General features: G+C 40.8%; 1 protein-coding gene across 4 annotated transcripts in view; it reads left to right on the forward strand.

Moving 5' to 3' along the window:
- The first annotated feature begins 1,231 nt into the window (after positions 1-1,231).
- Positions 1,232-21,906, forward strand: part of Chuk (component of inhibitor of nuclear factor kappa B kinase complex) — a 39,525-nt gene continuing 18,850 nt past the window's right edge. For all 4 annotated transcript variants that reach the window (XR_016537809.1, XM_090346079.1, XM_090346080.1 and 1 more), the window contains exons 1-11: positions 1,232-1,386; positions 4,324-4,418; positions 7,447-7,561; positions 10,066-10,135; positions 11,413-11,501; positions 13,011-13,100; positions 13,238-13,362; positions 13,521-13,628; positions 14,993-15,128; positions 18,176-18,370; positions 19,939-20,041. Coding sequence is in view for 3 of the 4 variants with exons in the window: in XM_090346079.1 (XP_090202205.1) it covers positions 1,282-1,386; positions 4,324-4,418; positions 7,447-7,561; positions 10,066-10,135; positions 11,413-11,501; positions 13,011-13,100; positions 13,238-13,362; positions 13,521-13,628; positions 14,993-15,128; positions 18,176-18,370; positions 19,939-20,041 (1,231 nt within the window). In the remaining variant the exon portion in view is untranslated. The remainder of the gene's footprint in view (positions 1,387-4,323; positions 4,419-7,446; positions 7,562-10,065; positions 10,136-11,412; positions 11,502-13,010; positions 13,101-13,237; positions 13,363-13,520; positions 13,629-14,992; positions 15,129-18,175; positions 18,371-19,938; positions 20,042-21,906) is intronic.

Here is a 21,906-nt window from a genome sequence, read left to right on the forward strand (position 1 = left end):
TAAGGGTAATCTCTATTTAAGGAGTAGAAATAAAAGTAAGTGGCGAAGGTACAGCAAGATCACAGGAAATGCTGGGTCTTAGAAGCTAAAAGAAAAAGAAAAACTTCCTGTATATTAGGTACTTGAAGTTCTGACAGTTTCACATAATCCTCATGAAATCTTCGTGAGTTATATCTGTTTGACACATGAAAACACTGAAGGTTTCATATCCAAAGATTATGAAGACTGGGGCCAACCATTCCAGGAATTAAAAGAATGGAAGTGTTCAGAAATGAACTGTGGGAACCAATCTGGTTTCTGCAAACTTAGCCACTGGAGAGGTCAGCCCAATTGTCACTGCTTCTACTGGGGTCTGAATGTCCTTTCCGAATGTGTAGAACAGCAAAAGAAAGGAATTCATACTGATATGATCAGTATCACCCCTTTCCGTGCAGTCTGCTCAGGAGCAAGTGATGTGCTCTTAAAGGCTCATTTGCTATTACCTCCAAGTCTGATAGTATACTTACATGGAAATAACACAAATAATGGAAACCAGTATCTTCCGTACACCCACAGTGATTGCAGTACAGCACTCATATTTGGGGTGCACTGACACATTTCTTTGATACTTGGATTACTGATCCATCTACTTTGTGTAATTGAAATTCCTAGGCTCCTGGAGACCAGGAGCTGAATTTCTAGGAAATGTGCCACGTAGAAGAACATTTTGTTGCACCAGCATTCTCCAAGCTTACCTTGCAGCCTGGAAGCAATCCCTGGAAATGGCTCTTTAGCCAAAGTCTCGGCAAACCCAATTCTTATACAAGACAATTTGACAGCAAATTGCATGAGGTATTTAGGGAGGCTCCTCACATCTCAAAGAACATTTTTTTCTCCCGTTCTGGAGTAATGCCTCATACTAGAATATATTATAGATTCTAGTATGCAATTCTAGTATTGGAATTATAACTCAGACGCTCTATAATAATAAAGGTATGTAAGAAGAAATGGTGAGGTTTGAAGGTAATTGGATCAGAAAACAGCACAAGATTCTTTTAAAAAGTCTTTGGAGCCACACGCGGTGGCTCACGCCTGTAACCCTGGCTGCTTCGGAGGCTGAGATCTGAGGATGGTGGTTCAAAGCCAGCCATACCCAGCCTTAAACGCGGGTGGAACTCTTCCTGAGGCCGTTCCCGGAAGTGACGCAGACGTCTCGCGAGAAGAGCGACGCGCGAGTCTCGGCGGCCCCGGAACCGGCCTCGGAACAGCGGCGGAGCTCGAGGCCGCTAGCCCTCCCGCCCCATGGAGCGGCCCCCGGGGCTGCGGCCGGGCGCGGGCGGGCCTTGGGAGATGCGGGAGAGGCTTGGCACCGGAGGCTTCGGGAACGTGTGTCTGTACCAGCATAAGGTGAGGCGGGGCGCGAGAGGGCGCGGCGGTGGAACCCTGGGCTGTCAGCGGCCGTGTTTGCGGGTGCGTGTGTGTCGTGTGTGCTGCGGTGCCCGGGAGGCGGGGTCCCGAGCCAGCGTGGAGAGTCCAGATGCGAGCCGCGGGGTCGCGAGGGTGGCCGTCAGGGCGTGTATCTCCGTGAGTGTGGTGTCCGGAGGCGCACGAATGGGTGAGAGGACCGAGCGGAAGGCGAGGCAAGCTGCCGCCGGGTGTGTCTGAAGGCGAGGAAGGCGAGCCTCGGTCGACGTTGGGAGCTGTGAGGGTAAACGGCTTGCAGATCGCGGCGTCAAAAGGAAGGCGGCCCATTGGGCGTGGGGGCGGGGAGTGCTCATTGCGTGGGGGACAGCTAACGGCCCACGGAGGAAATGTGCTTTGGGGAGGGACGCTTCACCGTTCTCACAGTGCCGAAGCACGTCTGCGTCACGTGACTTTCGGTACCCCGCCGGCCGAACCCTTGGGCCGGGAGTTTGGCCCAGTGGTAGAGTGCTTGCCTAGCATGCACGAAGACCTGGGTTCGATTCCTTGGTACCGCATATACAGAAGAAAGCCCGAAGTGGTGCTGTGGCTGAAGTGGTAGAGCTCTAGCCTTGAGAACGCCCAGGGACAGCGCTCAAGTCCCTGAACTCAAACCCCAGGACTGGCCAAAAAAAAAAAAGAGAAGTATGAACCCTTCCCCAGAAAAGACAATGCTCACATGAACATCCGCACAACCTGGTACATGCCGTTAGCTGGTTTCGTGCTTTCCACGGAGAGCATTTAAGGTGAATAGAGCCTGACCTACACATTCTAGCACTATAACCTACAATGTTTACACATCCTGAGGCTGTGTAATTGAAAGTTCAATTACGGTAATATGTGTAAAGCTAAATTCAGTAGTTTGTCTAGGACAGCTCCTACTGTTGCTTTGTGGTTGTTATAATCAATCCTCTTTGTCAAAAGATTGCCTTTAGAGGGCCGGGAGTTTGGCCTAGTGGTTAAAGTGCTTGCCTAGCAGGCATGAAGACCGGGGTTCGATTCCTCGGTACCACATACTTAGAAAAAAGCCGGAAGTGGTGCTGAGGTTCAAGTGGTAGAGCTCTAGCCTTGGGAAAAGTCCAAGGACAGTGCTCAGGCCCTGAGCTCAAGCCCAGGACTGGCAAAAAAAAAAAAAAAAAAAAGATTGCCTTTAGAAAAGAAAATATCCTCTAGATAATTTTTTTTTTTTTTGGAAAAACCAATGGGACAAGATGAGCATTAAATTAAGCTTTACTGAAATACTTGGCTTATGAATAGAGAATTGAAACCAGAAAGAGAAACCATAGTTGGCTGTTTTAAGGACAGTGGCGTGAGTGGAGAGCTTATAACTTAGGATAGAAGAGAGGGGAGATAGAAGTCTGGTTTGGGAGAATAGACATGTTTGTAATGCAGTCAGAAGAGAAAATGTCACTGGTAGAACTGAGAAAACTGTGAAGCAGGTTTCTAGATAATAGGAAATCTGGGAGGCAAGGAGGAAACAGAATGGAAAGAGAAGAAATAAGACATTAACTATTGTAGTAAATAGTAAACATATCATCGAGGGACATACACTCAGGAAAAAAAGAACTAAGTGCCCTAGTGTTGCCTATGTCATCTAAACCTTCCTGTCAACCTTGTCATAAGGAAAAAAGTATGTATGCTAACATGGTTTTGTGGCTACAAACTTTGGTCCTTGGTTAAGGATAGATGAATTTTTCACTTCTCTTTATTATGACAAAGAATACATAAGATTTAGCATTTTAATCATTTTTAACACAATTCAGTAACGTCAATCATATCAACGCTAGTATGACACCATCATTACCATCTATCTCCAAAACTTTTTCATCTCCCCAAACCGATACTCTGTTCCCATTAAACAACTCTTCATTTCCCCTTCTCCCCAGTCTCTGACAATACCATTCTGCTCTTTTGTGAGTGTGTATGTGTGTTGGTCCTAGGACTTGAACTCAGGGCTGGTATGCTGTCCCTGAGCTTCAGTGCTCAAGGCTATAGAGTTGTTTTTAAAGAGAGCTATGGGTAATGCTTAATTAACAAAACTAAAAGAATATTCTCAGCCAGGCACTAGTTGCTCTTGTCCCTAATCCTGCTACTTGGAAGGCTGAGATCTGAGGTTTGGGATTTGAGGCCATCTTGAGCAAGAAAGTCTGAAATTATCCCTCCCCATCCCCCCCCTTTTTTTTCCAATCCAGGGCATGTTCATGGTCCTTGGGTTTTCTCAATGCTAGTGCTCTTCCACTTGAGCCTTCCAGCCTTTTCTGTGAATGTCGTACAGGAGAATTAAATCCAGTGCTTCGTGCATGCTAGGCAAGCACTCTACCACTAGACTATGTTCCTGGCCATGTCTGAAATATTTTTTTTGGGGGGGTGGATCATGGGGCTTGAACTCGGCCTAGGCACTGTCCCTGAGCTCTTCAGCTCAAGGCTACCACCCTGTCCTTGAGCCAAGTCCCACTTCCTGTTTTCTAGAGGTTAATTGAAGTTAATTGGAGAGTTTTCTAGAGGTTAATTGGAGATAAGTGTCTTAGGTCCTTTTGTGCCCAGGCTAGCTTTGAACCTTGATCCTCAAATCTCAGCCTCCTGAGTAGCTAGGATTACAGGCGTAAGCCACGGGCTAAGTCTGAGATACTTTTATTGCCAATTAAGTACCAAAAAGCTGGAAATGAATTTGTAACCTGAGTGGTAGAGTACTAGCCTTAAGCAAAAAAATCACAGCCAGTGCTCAGATTCTGAGCTTAAACCCCAGTACACACACACACACACACACACACACACACACACACACACGTATTATTTCCCTGGTTTGTATTTCTTTGATTACAAATAAAATCTATGAAAGAGTATTATTTATTCACATTTCTTGTTGATTTTCTCTTCTGACAGGAACTTGATCTCAAGATAGCAATTAAATCTTGTCGCCTAGAGCTAAGTACTAAAAACAGAGAACGGTGGTGCCATGAAATCCAGATAATGAAGAAGTAAGTATATTTGATAAACTTACAGTTCTATTCTACAGCTAGTCAGTTGTTGCCATGGAGAAAGAGACTAGGAATCTAGTTTTTGTATGGTCTTTGGGGAGCATATTTTTCTGTAATAAACATATTCTATCTTAAATAATATGATAAGAAAGTTTAGTTTAAAATGTTAGGTAAGTACTAGGAAACTTGACCCTCTAAAGGCAGAATTTTTTTCTTTTGGATTTTGGACAGCTGTATGGAAATCACTGTTCTCATTTCTTCTGCATCTACTTCTGTTAAATAGTATATCTCTTGTTTAGTAGAATATTATCCCCAAGTTCAGTGGCTTAAAAGTATAAACATTTAGTTTCTGTAGCTAAGAATTTGGAGGTATGGTAGCTAGCTATGTGCCTCTTAACAGGACATCTCAAATGTTGACTGGAGCCACAGTTATCTAAAGGCTTGACTGGGAATGTAATGTTAGTTTTCAGCCTTACTTATGTAGCTATGGCTAGAGACATCAGTTCCTCACTATGTGGGCCTCTCCCCAGGAAAGCATGAATACCTAAATGACATGGCATGCGTGAGCTTCCCCAGAAGTGGGTCTGTGTGAGGAAAAAATGCAAGGTGATACATCTCTCATGAAATTTCCTTGGAAGTCCCACTTCATTTTTTCTGTTGCATTGTTTCTTATATATGTGTCACTGAGTACTGAAGGAGAATAAAATGAAGCTCATGAAAGGTAGAAGTAGATATACTTTAAACTTACACAGATCTCTTGTCCATCAGTAGTTATGTTTTAGCGATTATTCCTCTAGTGGTCATAATAGCCTTGTGTTTAGGTATTATTTGTAAATGAGGAAGGTGACACTCATACTGTAGTTAATAGCTGGTGGAGTCTGGGTTTGAAATGAATACTCTGATTATAGTACAATGTTCAAGTCTTTTTTTTTTTTCTTTTGTGGGTCATAGGGCTTGAACTCTGGGCCTGGGTGTTGTCTCTGTGTTGGGGGCCGAGTAACGTCATGTTTAATAACTTTCTGCTGAGACTTGTAGTAGGGGTAAACAAGTGGACCTCTATCCTGCCCACCTGTTGTGCTGATAGGCTCCCGCACCCAATATAAGGAGGGGAGTTTTGGAGAGAGAGATTCCTGCCTTGATGAAGCTGCGTGGCGTTTCTGTTCGTGCTCCAGAGAAGCAAGGCTGAGTGCGGGAGGACAGTGGGCCCTCTCCTCTCTGCCCTGTTTCTAGTAGTTAATTGGAGATAAGAGTCTCACAGTCTTTAGTGTCCAAGCTGACTTTGAACTGCGATCCTCGGATCTCAACCTCCTGAAAAGCTAGGATTACAGGCATGTACCACCATGCCAAGGTCTACTCTTGTGTGTGTGTGTGTGTCTCTCAAACTCACTAAGTGGCAGAATCATCAAGAAGGCTCGATAAAGCTCAGTAATAAAAATCCTCTGGGCCAAGAGTTTGGCCTAGTGGTGGAGTACTTCCCTAGTCCTCAGTTACCGCATACCTAGAAAAAGCTAGAAATGGTGCTGTGACTCAAGTGGTAGAGCGCTAGGCTTGAGAAAGCCCAAGGACAGTGCTCAGGCCCTGAGTTCAAGTCTCAGGACTTAGGGGGAAAACTCCGAGGCTCAGCTCGGCTCAGTGGCTCACACCTATAATCTTAGCTACTCTGGAGGCTAAGATCTGAGGATCAAGGTTCAAAGCCAGCCTGGGCACAAAAGGACCTGAGACTTTTTTTTTTGCCAGTCCTAGGCTTGAGCTCAGGACCTGAGCATTGTCCTTGGACTTTCTCAAGGTTAGAGCTCTACCACTTGAGCTTCAGCACCACTTCGGCTTTTTTCTATGTATGTGGTACCGAGGAATTGAACCTGGGTCTTCGTTCATGCAAGGCAAGCACTCTACCACTAGGCCAAACTCCCAGCCCGGACCTGAGACTCTTATCTTCAATTAACCTTTAGAAAATGGGAAGTGGTACTGGCTCAAAGGTAGGGTAGTAGTCTTGAGCTGAAGAGCTCAGGGTCAGCACCCAGGCCCAGGAGTAGGGTGGTGGCCTTTAGCTGAAGAGCTCAGGAATAGTGCCCAGGCTGAGTTCAAGCCCCATGACCCACCAAAAAAAGAAAAAAATCCTCTGGTCCTCCATATGAAGATATTGTTTCTTTAGTTTCTGGGACACAGGAATCTATTCCAGTTTTGGGGACCATTGCCTCATGAGGATGATGGTGACTGGGATGATAGATTATTGTTTAAGAACAAAGTGCTACTAAAAGAAAGCATATAACATGGTTAAGTATGTATCAAACAATTATTATTTTTGTTTGTTTTTATCTGTTGTGGGGCTTGGACTCTGGGCCTGGGTGCTGTCCCGAAGCTCTTCAGCTCAAGGCTACTGCCCTATCCCTTGAGCCACAGTGCCACTTCCTGTTTTCTAGTGGTTAATTGGAGATGAGTCTCAGGACTGTTTGTCCTTTGTGCCCAGGCTGGCTTTGAACAGCGATCCTCAGATCTCAGCCTTCTGAGTAGCTAGGATTATAGGCGTGAACCACCTCGACTAGCCCGAACAATTATGCTTATGCCCACATTAAGATGTGGAAGAAAATATGTCTATAGTTTTATTTGTGTTCACTTCTGGGTGACATTGTAAGTGACTGCGGGAGAGGCAGTATGATAGGCTTTGCAGCCAGACTATCATAGTTGAGTCTTTATTGAATACCTACTTACTGTTCAGTCATATATTGCTTAACTGATTTATGCTTCCATTTTCTCCTGTGTGGTGAGACAATAAATCTACTTGTATTAGGATTGTGCCAAGTTAATATGTGAAAAGTGCTTATTCCTTGGCACATACAAATGTAGTAATGATGATATTATATGCATTTTTCCTTCTAAATTACTAATTTTTATTTATATAGGTCAGAATTTACAATTTTATAAATAATACCAGTCTTTTTTCCTCATCTCAACTACCTTCCCCCTCAGTTTAGCTGTCATTTCAAATTCCCTGGAAAATGTTTGTTTATAATGTTTCCCTTCTCATCAGGTTGAACCACACCAATGTCGTAAAAGCCTGTGATGTTCCTGAGGAATTGAACTTTTTGATTAATGATGTGCCTCTTCTTGCAATGGAATATTGCTCTGGAGGAGATCTCCGGAAGGTAGTGCAGATATTCTGAGATAATAAGCTAGTAAATCACAAACTTTAGCAGTGTTTGACTCACACACAATGTGCTAAATAAAGTAGACCTGGGATAAGAATCAGAGAGCTATGGCCTGCTAGTCATTTTGTAATCAGATTTTGTTGGAGCACAGTCTATGCTCATGGATGCTATTTCAGATTTGTGTAGCTATGACAGAGATATCAGTTGTAGAGTCTAAAGTATTTACTGTCTGGCTATTGCAGAAAGACCAAAAGATCTTTATTTGTTTGCCTTTAATTTAGCATGAGTATTTTTGTTTCCAAGATAGGATTATTACCAATGCATCAAAAATACTGTCCCTTTTTTTTTTTGTCAGTTGTGGAACTTGAACTCTGGGCCTGGGTGCCATCCCTGAGCTCTTCAGCTCAAGGCTAGCATTCTACCCCTTGAGCCACAATATTATTTAAAAACTTCTGACTTTCTGGTGGTTATTTGGAGATAAGAGTCTCATGGCGGACTTTAGTGCCCAAGCTTTGAACCTGGATCCTCAGATCTCAGCCTCCTGAGTAGCTAGGATTACAGGCATGAGCCACTGGTACCCAGCTAATGCTCTCTTTTTTATTTCAGTCTTTCTGATCTTGTTTTAAAAGTGTCCATATGGAGATGTGTGTGTGTGTGTGTGTGTGTGTGTGATGTTTCTGAACCCCTGATCTTCATTATGAGCCTCCTTATGACATTTACATATTCATACTCCTCAGTATGGATTTGATAATTTCCTTTTCTCTTTTTTCTTTCTCTTCCATTTTCTTCCCTCCCCGCCCTCCTTCCCTCCTTCTCTCCTTCTTCTCTCCTTTCTGCTGGCTTTCATTCGCCCTTCCTTCCTTCCTTCCTTCCTTCCTTCCTTCCTTCCTTCCTTCCTTCCTTCCTTCCTTCCTTCCTTCCTTTCTTCCTTTCTTTCTTTCTTTTTTTGTGGTTCATGGGGTTTGAACTCTGGGCCTGGGTACTGTTCCTGAGCTCTTCAGCTCAAGGCTACTGCCCTACTCCTTGAGCCACAACCCCACTTCCCATTTTCGAGGATTAATTGGAAATAAGAGTCTCACGTTCTTGGGCTGGGAGTTTGGCCTAATGGTAGAGTGCTTGCCTAGCATTCCCAAAAACCAGGGTTCTATTCCGCAGTACCTTATACGTAGAAAAAGCCGGAAGTGGTGCTGCGGCTCAAGTGGTAGGGTTCTAACCTTAAGAAAACCCAAGGACAGCGCTCAAGCCCTGAGCTAAAGCCCAGGACTGGCAGGAAAAAAAAAAAAGAGTCTCATGTTGTTTAGTGCCTGGGCTGGCTTTGATCCTCAGATCATCAGCCTCCTGAGAGTAGCTAGGATAACAGGTGTGAGCCACCAAATCTAGTTGGCTTCCTTCCTTCCTTCCTTCCTTCCTTCCTTCCTTCCTTCCTTCCTTCCTTCCTTCCTTCCTTCCTTCCTTTCCCCTCCCTCCCTCCCTCCCTCTCTCCCTCTCTCCCTCTCTCCCTCTCTCCCTCTCTCCCTCTCTCCCTCTCTCCCTCTCTCCCTCTCTCCCTCTCTCCCTCTCTCCCTCTCTCCCTCTCTCCCTCTCTCCCTCTCTCCCTCTCTCTCTCTCTCTCTCTCTCTCCCTCTCCCTCCTTTCCTTTCCTTCCTTCCTTCCTTCTTTCCTTCCTTCTTTTCTTTCTTTCTTTCTTTCTTTCTTTCTTTCTTTCTTTCTTTCTTTCTTTCTTTCTTTCTTTCTTTCATATGTATCTGGATTATAAATGAGGGCTTTCTGATTGCTTGGTAGGTAGGTATTCTACTGCTTGAGCTATACCTCTAGTCCCTTTGGGGCTAGGTTATTTTTTTTTTACCTGGACTGATCTGGACTATTCTATTTACATTTCCTTCCACAGCTCGGAAGGCAGATGTATACTATCATGCCAAGCTTTTCTGCTGAGTTGAGACTTGTGAATCTTCTTGCCTGGGCTGCCCCTGAACAACTACCTTCTTTTTTTTTTTGGTGGGTCACGGGTCTTGAACACTGGGCCTGGAGCTGTCCCTGAGCTCTTCAGCTAAAGGCTACCACCCTACCCCCTGGAGCCACAGCCCCACCTCCCATTTTCTAGTGATTAATTGGAGATAAGAGTCTCCTGTTCTTGAGTGCCAGGGCTGGCTTTGAACCATGATTCTCAGATCTCAGCCTCCTGGGTAGCTAGGATTACAGGCATGAGCCACCATGCCCATCTCTGAATCACTGTCTTCTTAATCTGTACCTCGTAAGAAGTTGAAACTACAGATCTGAGCCATTTGAACTTCTCATCCTTCTACTTGGGCCTCCCTAAGTGCTGGTATTACCAACACCTCAGTATTCCCCTTCCCTGCTCCCCACGCACATAGTTTCTTAAAGTTTATCATTTTTTCATTTTAATGTTCTCTTGGAATGTAGTGATTAGTATGTGTACTGTTAATGCACAGTGGAGTGCAGGATACATTTTTTAACTTCTTTTTTTTTCCTCCCCAAATTAGCTCCTCAACAAACCAGAAAATTGTTGTGGACTTAAAGAAAGCCAGATACTTTCTTTACTGAGTGATATAGGTATGTAATCAAAAGTTGTTTAAATATATAAAGCATCATGATTTTTTTTTTTGTCAGTCATGGGATTTGAACTCTGGGGCTGGGCATTGTCCCTGAGCTCTTCAGCTCAAGGCAATAGTCTATCCCTTGAGCCTTGAGCCACAGCACCACTTCCAAGCATGGAGATTTTTAACATATAGAGGAAAGTATAAAAATCCAGGGCAGTTGATACTAAATTAAAATTATTATACCTGCTTATTTATTCTTTGGTTTTGATTAAAAGTCCTTCTAATGTTTTTCAGTCTTAGTCCCACACTCCCAAATGACAGTAATTTTTTTTTTTTGTTGGTTGAGGGGCTTGAACCTTGGGCCTGGTTGGGGCTTGAACCTTGGGCCTGGTTGCTGTCCCTGAGTTCTTCAGCTCAAGGCTACCAGCCTATCCTTGAGCCTTGAGCCACAGCACTATTTCCAAGCATGGAGATTTTTAACATTTAGAGGAAATTATAAAAATCCAGGGCAGTTGATACTAAATTAAAACTATTGTTCTTGCTTACTTCTCTGCTTTTGATTGAGTCCTTTTTCTAATAGTTGTTCTAGATGTTAATCAGTGGTGTAAAATGTTTTTCAATCTTAGTCCCATACCCCCAAGTGACAGTAAGTTTTGCTGTTGTTGGTCGTGGGGCTTGAACCTTGAGCCTAAGTGCTGTCTCTGAGTTCTTTGGCTCAGGGGTAGCACTCTACTACTTGAGCCACAGCGCTATTTCCATTTTCTGGTGGTTAATTGGAAGTAAGAGTCTTACAGGCTTTTGTGCTTGGGCTGGCCTTGAACCTCCATCATCAGATCTCAGCCTCCTGAGTATGTAGGATTACAGGTTGAGGCATCAGCCCCTGGTGATTTTTTGACAGTGTAATTACATGCTTGGGGGAGACGGGGGTAGAGTACTACTGAAAAATACTTAAAATAACCACTGAATAGGACCTTGGAGCTAGCTAAAAAAACCATTATATTTTCGGTTTCTTTTCACTTTTTAGGAGCCCAGATCTAGTTGAAGAAGGTAATTTAGGTGAGATGAAAAGACACAGAAGTTCTAGAAATTTTTTTCCCCGAGTTCAGTGACCATAAAATTCTTCGATATTGTTTACTGTTATTGTATTTTCTGAACTACTACAGTATTAGTTATTCAGGTAAAATGGTCCATATAAATCTGACCATCAGAACAGATCAGTACAAAATTATAAAATAATTTTTTAACTCATTGTTTTCCATTACCTCAATATATATTTTGAATTTTATTTAGGATCTGGAATTAGATATTTGCATGAAAACAAAATCATACATCGAGATCTAAAACCTGAAAATATAGTTCTTCAGGATGTTGGTGGAAAGGTAGGTAAAATTAGAATGGGCTGTGCCAATTACATACACAGTCTCCCTGATATAGTCAGTTTTTTGTCTCTGCTGGGTATCCATAGTATTCTCATCATTCTCTGTTTCAGTTCTCACCATTCTGGAGTATAATTTTGTGGTATAGTTTTTTGGTATTGAGGCCTGGATGCTGTCCTTGAGATTTTTAGGCTAGTGCTCTATTACTTGAGCAATAGCTCCACTTTCTAGCTTTTTCGTGGTTAATTGGAGTCTCAAGTACTTCACTATCTGGCTTTGATCCATGATCCTCAGATCTCAGCTTCCTGAGTAGCTAAGATAATGTTTTTTTGGGTATTCTTTCTTGTTTGTTTTCTAGTCTGTTGTGGTACTTGAACTCAGGGCCTGTGTGCTGTCCCAGAACTCTTTTATTTAAGGCTAGTGCTCTACTGCACTGAGCTATAGTGCTACTTCCAGTTTCCAGGTGGTTAATTTGAGATAAGAATCTCACAGACTTTCCTACCTGGGCTGACTTTGCCAAACACCATCCTCAGACTTCAGCCTCCTGAATGGCTGGGATTACAGACAGACTTGAGTCACCAGCACCCTGCAGTTTTTTTTGTTGTTGTTGTTTGTTTGTTTGTTTTTTTGTCTCTTTTTGCCAAACTGGGTCTCTTAGAGGAAGAACTTTACATGTCTTCTTCATGCCAATTACTGCCACCTTAGGTAGCGGATAGAGTAAGCAGTAAGTAAATAATTTGTTAACCAATACTGGTTTTTTTGGTTGGTTGTGGGGCTTGGACTCTGGGCCTGGGCAGTGTCCCTGAGCTCTGCAACCCAAGGCTACTGCCCTACCCCTTGAGCCACAGTGCTACTTCTGGGTTTCTAATGGCTAATTGGAGATAAGAGGCTCACAGACTTTAGTGCCTGGGTTGGCTTTGAACCGAAATCCTCAGATCTCAGCCTCCTGAGTAGCTGGGATTACAGGCATGAGCCACCATGCCCCGCTCCATTGCTGTTTCAAAGCTAATCCCAAGTACATACATCCTGGGTGTTCTTTAGTTGAAAAGCAAAAGCAATATGGGTATTTTCAAAACTCATCCTCCTCTTTCCCCCAAATCCTAAGTTCTGTGTTTAATTGAAACTTTGGTTTCTCAGGGTTCCTAAATAAATCATCCTGAGAAGAACCAAAAGTTGTCTTTTGACTCTTATTAAGTATTCATTTTTTGCAGAGTAATTCTAGCATCCAAGTTGCATTCTAGTAGAGACGTGAAGCCATTTGTCAGAACCTTATATTGAATCATATGCTGACTCACCTAGTGAAGATAGTTCTTCTAATAGGAACCTATCATATATGCTTGCCATCAGTCCTCTATCTGTCTCTATCTGTCTCTCTATTCTTTCTCCCTTTTCTTTGCTCGCCAATCTAGTACCTTGTACAGGCTCAGCAAATATTCTACAACTGAGTTACATGCCAGCTTGCCTTTCCTTTTTAAATATTTTAGCTCCTTATCACTTTGTTTTGTTTTATAGATAATGCATAAAATAATTGATCTGGGATATGCCAAAGATGTTGATCAAGGTAGTCTCTGTACATCTTTTGTTGGAACACTACAGTATCTGGTGAGATGTATATTATTACTTTGAATTTAAATGCATTAAATTCTTATTCTTCTGAAGGTTATGAATATAGTAATTCAAATGAAAGTATTTTTCCCTTGCAGTATTGGCATTTAAACCACTATTTTTCTCTTTTTAAGGCCCCAGAGCTCTTTGAGAATAAACCTTACACAGCTACTGTTGATTATTGGAGCTTTGGGACCATGGTGTTTGAATGTATTGCTGGGTATAGGCCTTTTTTGCATCATCTGCAGCCATTTACTTGGTAAGACATGGCATCTTTAATTGGAAAGTAAATTTTTTCAATTATTTGCTTTATTTTTTATCACTAGTATAATTAGCTTTTAACACAGAATTGAATGACATTTAGTGGCAAGAGTTTTATTGAGAATTAGATTGTAATCTGAAGTATTGTTTTTAAAGGCATGAGAAGATTAAGAAGAAGGATCCAAAGTGTATATTTGCATGTGAAGAGATGACAGGAGAAGTTCAGTTTAGTAGCCATTTACCTCAACCAAATAGCCTTTGTAGGTAAGTGTATTTTAGTTGGTTTGCTTCAGTTTCTCCAGGGTTGTCCAAATAGCTCTTGTAGGTAGGTATATTTGGGGGAAATTTGTCTCAGTTTGTCTAGGGTTATGAAAGAACAGCAAAGTAGTTGTCTGTTTCAAGTAGCATTATCCAGTAGAGCTTTCCATGATTACAGGAGCATTCTGTATTGGTCACATGAATCTTACTGAGCTTGAAAGGGGATGGGTATGTAAGCTTGGTACTAAAGCAGTTAGTAGCATCTGCAAAGTCCTATGCTTGATGTTTAGCACCACCATCAAAAAAATAATAATAAAAAAAAAAAAGCTGACTACAACTGAGTATTGAACTTTAAATGAAATAGCATTATGTTCCAGGTCCCTGTGGCTCACGCTGTAATCCTAGCTACACAGGAGGCTAAGATCTGGGGATTATGGTTCAAAGCCAGCTCAGGCAGGAAAGTCCATGAGACTCTTACCTCCAAATAACCAGAAAAAATGGAAATGGCACTGTGGTTTAAAGTGGTAAAGTGCTAGCCTTGAGCAAAAAAGTTCAGGGACAATACCCAGGATCTGAATTTAAGCCCCAGGATTGACAACAGAAAAAAAAAAAAAAGAAAGAAAGAAAGAAAAAAGAAAAAAAAATAGCATTGTGATCAACAACTGCCCTATTGGATAGCACAGATTTAGTGAAAACTGAGGCCATTCAACTGACTAGCTTGGGTCCTGAGAAGACTGGGGACAGAGAGGCAAATGGGTTTCCTGGAGGATGCAATTGGACCTATGTGTTTGAGTCACTAGTAGCAAAGTTATGTAGCTGATTTTCTTATAGAAGAAATTGGTCCCACCATTATTTAAAACACTTAAGGGCCGGGAGTTTGGTCTACTGGTAGAGTGCTTTCCTAGCATGCACGAAGACCCAGGTTCAATTCCTCAGTACCACATACACAGAAAAAAGCCAGAAGTGGTACTGTGGCTAATCTTGAGGGAAAAAAGCCAAGGACAGTGCTCAGGCCCTGAGTTCATGCCCCAGGATTGGCAAAAAATAAAAAGTAAGATTTAAGATGATAAAGGTACGGGGCCGGGAGTTTGGCCTAGTGGTTAAAGTGCTTGCCTAGCATGCACGAAGACCCAGGTTCGATTCCTCGGTACCACATATATAGAAAAAAGCCGGAAGTGGTGCTGAGGCTCAAGTGGTAGAGCTCTATGAGAAAGTCCAAAGACAGTGCTCAGGCCCTGAGCTCAAGCCCAGGACTGGCAAAAAAAAAAAAAGATGATAAAGGTAAATGGTAGGCAAGAAAATGAATACCTTATAAAATTGCCTTTTAATAATACTAAAGGAAAACTGGAACATAATGATATTTATTCTAGTTTAATAGTAGAACCCATGGAACACTGGCTACAGTTGATGCTGAATTGGGATCCACAGCAGAGAGGGGGACCTGTTGATCTTACTTTGAAGCAGCCAAGATGTTTTATATTAATGGATCACATTCTGAACTTAAAGGTTAGTTTTTGTGGGATCTGTTTGTTTGTTTGTTTGTTTGTTTTTCCTTTTCCTTTTTTTGGTGCCACTCCTGGGGCTTGAACTCAAGGCCTGAGCGCTTTGAGCTTTTATAGTCAAGGTTAGCACTATACCTTGTAAGCCACAACTCTACTTCTAGCTTTTTGGTGGTCTGATAGAGATAATATTCTTATAGCCATGAGCTGCAAGCACCTGATAGGGTCTATTTCTTTTTTCTTTTTTGGGGGGGGTCATGGGACTTGAGTGCTATCTCTGAGCTCTTCAGCTCAAGGCTACCACCCTACCTTGAGCCAAGCCCCACTTCCCATTTTCTAGAGGTTAATTGAAGATAAGCGTCTCAGGTCCTTTTGTGCCCAGGCTGGCTTTGAACCTTGATCCTCAGTTCTCATCCTCCTGAGTAGCTAAGATTACAGGCATGAGCCATCATGCCCACCCTCTGATGGAATCTATTTCTTAAGAAATTGTTTACTTTGAAATGAGCATAAATATATTTTGATAATTTTTCCCAATGTTAATTTGAAAAAGGAAATTATATTCTTAGAAAAAGTGCTTTGGTTGCCTAGCATGCATGAAGATCCAGGTACCATACATAGAAAAAAGCCGGAAGTGGTGCTGAGGCTCAAGTGGTAGAGCTCTAGCCTTGAGAAAGTCCAAGGATAGTGCTCTGGCCCTGAGCTCAAGCCCAGGACTGGCAAAAAAAAAAAGTGCTTTTGTATTTCTTTTCAAGCTTTTTCATTTTTTCTAAGTGATCTTTGTTGATAATTCCTTTAACGCATCTTTTGGATTTTCTCCCTTATCACGTTGTTGCCATTATCATTTCATTCAGTTAGGTTTAATCATACTCGGTTTGGTTCATTGAATAAGTTTCCTAACTGGCATGCGTACCTCAAGAGCTAACTTTTCAACCTGTCCCCTGTGCAGAGTAAATGCCCCTCACTTGAAAATTTTCATCTAAGAAACTAACAAGACTTACCAAGTCACATCTAAACTGATCTTGGCTTTCTGGGGATTCCTAATGCAGACCCACTCACTAAGTATATTCATCTTATCTGTGTCTTTTCATCTTTACCTCACTTAGGACTTGTCACTTTTGCCTATACCATCAGTTGACCATACCCTGTCAGTTTTTGTGCTTTGATAGATGCTATCTTTCTGCCCACTTAGGTCTCCTTTATGCATCTCCTCACTTACATGGGGCCTTGTGAATTTTAGAGAAGCATTTTACCACTGAGTTAAATTCTCAACGCTCTTCCTCCTTTCTTCTGCTCTTACTGGTAGACCTTTAGTAGTGGGATGCTGTTATGACTGCCCTACCTTGACATATGTCTTGTGCAAAAGGTTTTCATGTTTATTTTAAGAGTTTCATCCTAAGTTTCTATTTGTCTTTAGTGACACCTATGTTATGATAGGAAATCAGCCTCGCCTTGGGAGGTGTGGGAAGTCTTAGGTGGTATAATCATACTGTAAATACTGTAAATCTTTATCAGTTTTGAAGACCTCTTCCCTATGACACTCCTTGTGTCTGCTTTTAGATATAAAGGGAAATCTATTAATGGGATACAAAAAAGCTAGCAAATAGTTAAGATGTTTAGAATTTACATAACAAGGATTATCAGGTTATAAATAATTTGATATTTCTGTAGTACCACTTTAAACACTGGTATCAAGATTTATAAGTAGACATGACAATGATATTTCAAACTACCAAGTTTCTGAACAACAAAAGATAATCAAAATGAAAAGAGAATTTATGGAACAGGGAAAATATCTGAAAAAAGCATATCTGAAAGGGATAATATCCAAAGTAGACTCTAAAGGAGCTGGGGGATATGACAGTGTTGATTAAAGGGTACAAAAGTGGTGATCATGAAAAGGTGATAAAGATGTGAATTATTGAAATGTGATCATCTTATAATATATGAACAAATCAAGACATGCTTCTGGGAGTTGTTTGCAAGTTGATAGCCTGGTCTGAAGGTCCATACGAAGAATCGTCCTGTCCACTCTGTCACACTAGCAAATTTACTAGAGGAACAAATAAGATAACAAGGAGTCAAAGAACTAGTGCACCATGGTACTTAAGGGCATAGCCAAGCTGGTCCCTCAAACCCATTTAGTATCAGATCTGAATAGAGGAATTTTGGTGTTCAGCAAGCTCAGTGGTGGGTTTATTGAATGATCCTGAAGAATCAAACCTGGGTCTTCATACATGCTAGACAAGCACTCTACCACTAGGCCAAAGTAACTATGCAGAAAGCTCAACTGTGCTTTTTTTTTCTTTTTCTTTTTCTTTTTTGTCCAGTCCTGGGGCTTGAACTCAGGGTCTGGGCACTGTCCTTGAGCTTTCTGAAGGCTAGCACTCTACCACTTGAGCCACAGCATCTGGCTCTGGCTTTTTCTGTGTATGTGGTACCGAGGGAAGCTCGGTGGGTTTTTTGTATGATAACAAAGAATCAACCTAGGGCTTCCTGCATACTAGGCAAGTACTCTACCACTAGGCTACACTCCCAGCCCATTTTTATTCCTTGAAATTGTGCCTCTCTTAAACTTGGAAATTTTATTTGTTGGTATTAATACCTGTCTTAGAAAATAAATTCTATTCTTCAGTTTTCTGATGGCATTTTTCACTTATAGAAAGAACTCTCACTAGCAGGTTGCTGTGGTTTATGCCTGTAATCCTAGCTACTCAGGAGGCTGAGATCTGAGGATTTTGGGTCAAAGCCAGCCCAAGCACTAAAGTCCATGGGACTCTTATCTCCAGTTAACTACTAGAAACTCAGAAATGGTGCTGTGCCTCAAGGGGTGGGGTATTGGCCTTGAGCTGAAGAGCTCAGGGACAATGCCCAGGCCTAGAGATCAAGCTCCATGCCAACCAAAAAAAAAAAAAAAAAAGAAGTAAATAAGTGTCACTTTGGAGATTGATTGGACCCATCTAGTAGTAGAATTCCCCCATATTCCCCTTACTATCTTATACTAAGTTACTTATATAGCAAATAACTAATAAATTTACCTCTTTTTTATTTATACAGATAGTGCACATCCTAAATATGACTTCCGCAAAGATAATATCTTTTCTGTTACCATGTGATGAAAGTCTTCATTCACTGCAATCTCGCATTGAGCGTGAAACAGGAATAAATACAGGTTCTCAAGAGCTGCTTTCAGAGACAGGAATTTCTCTGGATCCTCGGAAACCAGCCTCTCAGTGTGTTCTAGATGGAGTTGTAAGACTCTTTTTTGTTTTTCTCTTTTTTTAATTACTGTTTTTTGAAAGTGTCTCACTATGTAGTCTCCCAATCCTGCCTCTGCCCAACCAAGTGCTGAGATTACAGGTATATGCCACTATGTCCAACACTTTTTTGTTGTTGTTTTGTTTTGACCAGTCCTGGGTCTTAAACTTAGGGCCTGGGCATTGTCATTGAGCAATTTTGCTCAAGGCTAGCACTCTGCCACTTGAGCCAAGGCATCACTTCGGCTTTTTCTGTGTATATAAAATGAAATGTAGGGCTTTATGCAGGTTAAGCAAGCACTCTACCACTAAGCCATATTACTGGCCCCTCTTTCTCTGTCTTTCTTTTTTTTGCTGGTCCTGTGGCTTGAACTCTGGGCGTAGATGCTGTCCCTGAACTTGTTTTGTTCAAGACTAGCGCCCTACCACTTGAGCCATAGCTGCACTTCTGGAGCTAAGAGTCTCACAGATTTTCCTGCCTAGGCTGGCTTCTAACCACACTCCTTAGATCTTATCCTCTTGAGTAGCTAGGATGAGCCATCAGCTCCTGGCATATTTGTCCTCATTTCTTCGGTATAGTATAATTTGATTCATGTATACAGTGGATACAATGGATAATGTATACATGATTAGCATATCCATCTCCTTAAATGTTACCATTTCTATGTGTTAGGAACATTGAGACTTTTAGTTATTTTGAAATATATAATTAATAGTTATGTAGACAGTTTGAAAAGATTCTGAGAGAATTTTATACCCAGTCTAAGAGTGAATCTGTATAGAGGGATTGCATATGCTGAATTTTTTGGTATCTACTTGGAATCTCATGGCAATATACATCTTATAATAAATCTTTTAGTTTTTACTTAGCTAATGACTTATTGCTTTTTATGCTGAACACAAAAGAAACAATACATTTGTTATTTTGAATTTGTAAGACTTTTTCTTTAGTGAAGTTTCTCTTGAACTTTGTTTTCTTTTTCGTACTTGAAGCTTAGAGCTTTGAAATTAATTAGCAGTCTTATAGTTCCTACAAGAAGCTAGGTGAGTGGCAAATATGACTGTGGTCATGACTTTTATTTTCTGTTTTGTTTTTATGACATTATAAAAGTCTATTTTGTGCATCATTCAATTTGAAAACTTTTTTTTTTTTTTTTAAATCAGACATAGGGCTTGAACTCTGGGCCTTGGTGCTGTCCCTGAGCTCTTCAGGTCAGCACTAGTGCTTTACTATTTGAGCCATTTTTCTGGTGGTTAATTGAAGATAAGAGTCTCATGGACTTTCATGCCCGGGGCTGGCTTTGAACCGGATCCCCAGATCTTAGCCTCCTGAATAGCTAGGATTACAGACATGAGCCTGACTATTTTATTCTTTTTTCACTTTGGATCATGTATTTTTTTCCTTAACTGAAGTTTAGATCATAAAACTGCAAAATATATGCTGATGCACATTGACTTTGTCTATTTACATTTCAGAGTAGAAAATCTTGGATTAAGTATTTAGAAGACATGGGATTTTCCAGGATTTTAGAACAGAATTTTAATTATATGTTTCTTTTTCAGAGAGGCTGTGATAGTTACATGGTTTATTTGTTTGATAAAAGTAAGACTGTATATGAAGGGCCATTTGCTTCCAGAAATTTATCTGACTGTGTAAACTATATTGGTAAGTATGTTTCGTGGTGGAGTTTTAATCCTTCAATTTTGACTCATAACATGATTAATAGAAATCATATTTTAGTGTTTTTGTTCTCTTTCAATTTTGAGATTTTTACATGTGTGGGAAAAACGTGAATATATGTATTTGGAATGTGTAGAGGTAGATTTTAAATTAACCATGCTGGAAAAGAGGGCTTTTTCAGAAGAAGATGAAATCCTACTTTTTAATTGTTCCTTCTTTATCTATGCATGCTCATTTTTTTTTTTTAAATTGGTCCAGTCCTGGGGACTGAACTTAGGGCCTCGGTACTCTCTTTGAGTTCTTTTGCTCAAGACTAGCCCTATACCATAACTTGAGCCACAGCACCACTTAGGGCTTTTTCTGTTTATGTGCTACTGAGAAATTAAACCAAGGGCTTCATACATGCTAGCTAAGCACTCCACCACTAAGCCACATTCTCAGCTCCATGTTCAAATATTTTTGCCTTGTCCCAAATAGGACGAAGCTACAGACTCCTAGCCCTCAGATGTTTATTTCATTTTATCTTAATGCTGTCTGATATTCAAATATTTTTATTTATTGTACAAAATTACTCTTTTCTTTTGGAAAAAAATTAAGTATTGTATCAATTTATGTCTACCCAAACTAAAATTTGGTTCAAAATGATAAAATTAAGAGCAAATTTGGGTCTTGGAAAAAATATATATAGTACAAATAATATTGTTGGATGATTGACACATATGCATATTTGTGTGTATAGATGGATAGAGAGAGGGAGAGAGAGGGAAAGAATCTTAAGAAAACCTTAATATATCTAGTCAGAGAAGTATATCTGTGTAGAAGGATTGTATGTGCTGAATTTTTTTATACTCGGAATTCTGTGTGATACATCTCTTCAATAAGTCTATTAGTTTTGCCTTAAGTGGTGATTTAGAACAAGGTAGAAATGACATGTTTGTTGTTTTAAACTTTGTAAACTTTTTCCTTTGTTATCAGTTGTCTTGTACTTTGTTTTCCTGTGTGTGTGTGTGTGTGTGTGTGTGTGTGTGTGTGTGTGTGTGTGTGTGTGTTTGGGTTTGTGTATGTGCTATTTTGGAATTCATAGGAGGAAGCAGCAGCATGTAAGAACAGAAGAAAAGCTAGTTGAAACTACTAATAGTTATTAAGGAAGGTCTACATATATCCAAACGTTTAATTTTAAATGTTTCAGATTGTGTGTGTTTTTAGTATGAATACTAGTATAGTAATTTTCAGAGAATCTATTTGTCACCATAAAGTTTAGTTTGAATGTCTGCAGTGTTGGGAAAATTTCATGATGTTAAAATGGATTTTCATTGTGCTTAATGAATATTCTGTCATGAATTTAGAAAAGTATATTCTCATTATTGGAATATGAACAAGAGATAACCAAAAATAGTTTTTGAAGGCTACTAACATGACTAAAGTTATAAAATGCTTGCCTAGCATGTGCAAGGCACTGGATTCAATCCCCAGTTACCCCCCTGAAAAAAGAAAAATTCAATAGTTTTTCTTCTTTCTATCATTTGAAGCATGCCCTAAGCCCCTTTTGCTTTTAGTTGTTTTTCAGAGAAAGTCTTGTACTAAACTTTAACCTAGCTGTCCTCAAACCTGATTTTCTTTCTTTATCTCCCAAGGCATGAATCACCATGCTTTGCTGGTATATCTTATATCTTATTTATCTTAATTGCTTTCTCAAAGTTCAGTTAATGGTCCAGGAAATGACCTTTATTATTCAGAAATAGGAATGGCTGTGGTGGTTTGTGGAGAAGGTGAAACTTAGAGAAATAATTCCAGATTGTAAAGAAGCAAGCAAAACAATACATATATGTGTATATCCATTACACATATAT

The sequence above is a fragment of the Megascapheus bottae genome, chromosome 15, assembly GCF_031878675.1.
Source record: "Megascapheus bottae isolate mThoBot1 chromosome 15, mThoBot2.hap1, whole genome shotgun sequence".
NCBI lineage: Eukaryota > Metazoa > Chordata > Mammalia > Rodentia > Geomyidae > Megascapheus > Megascapheus bottae.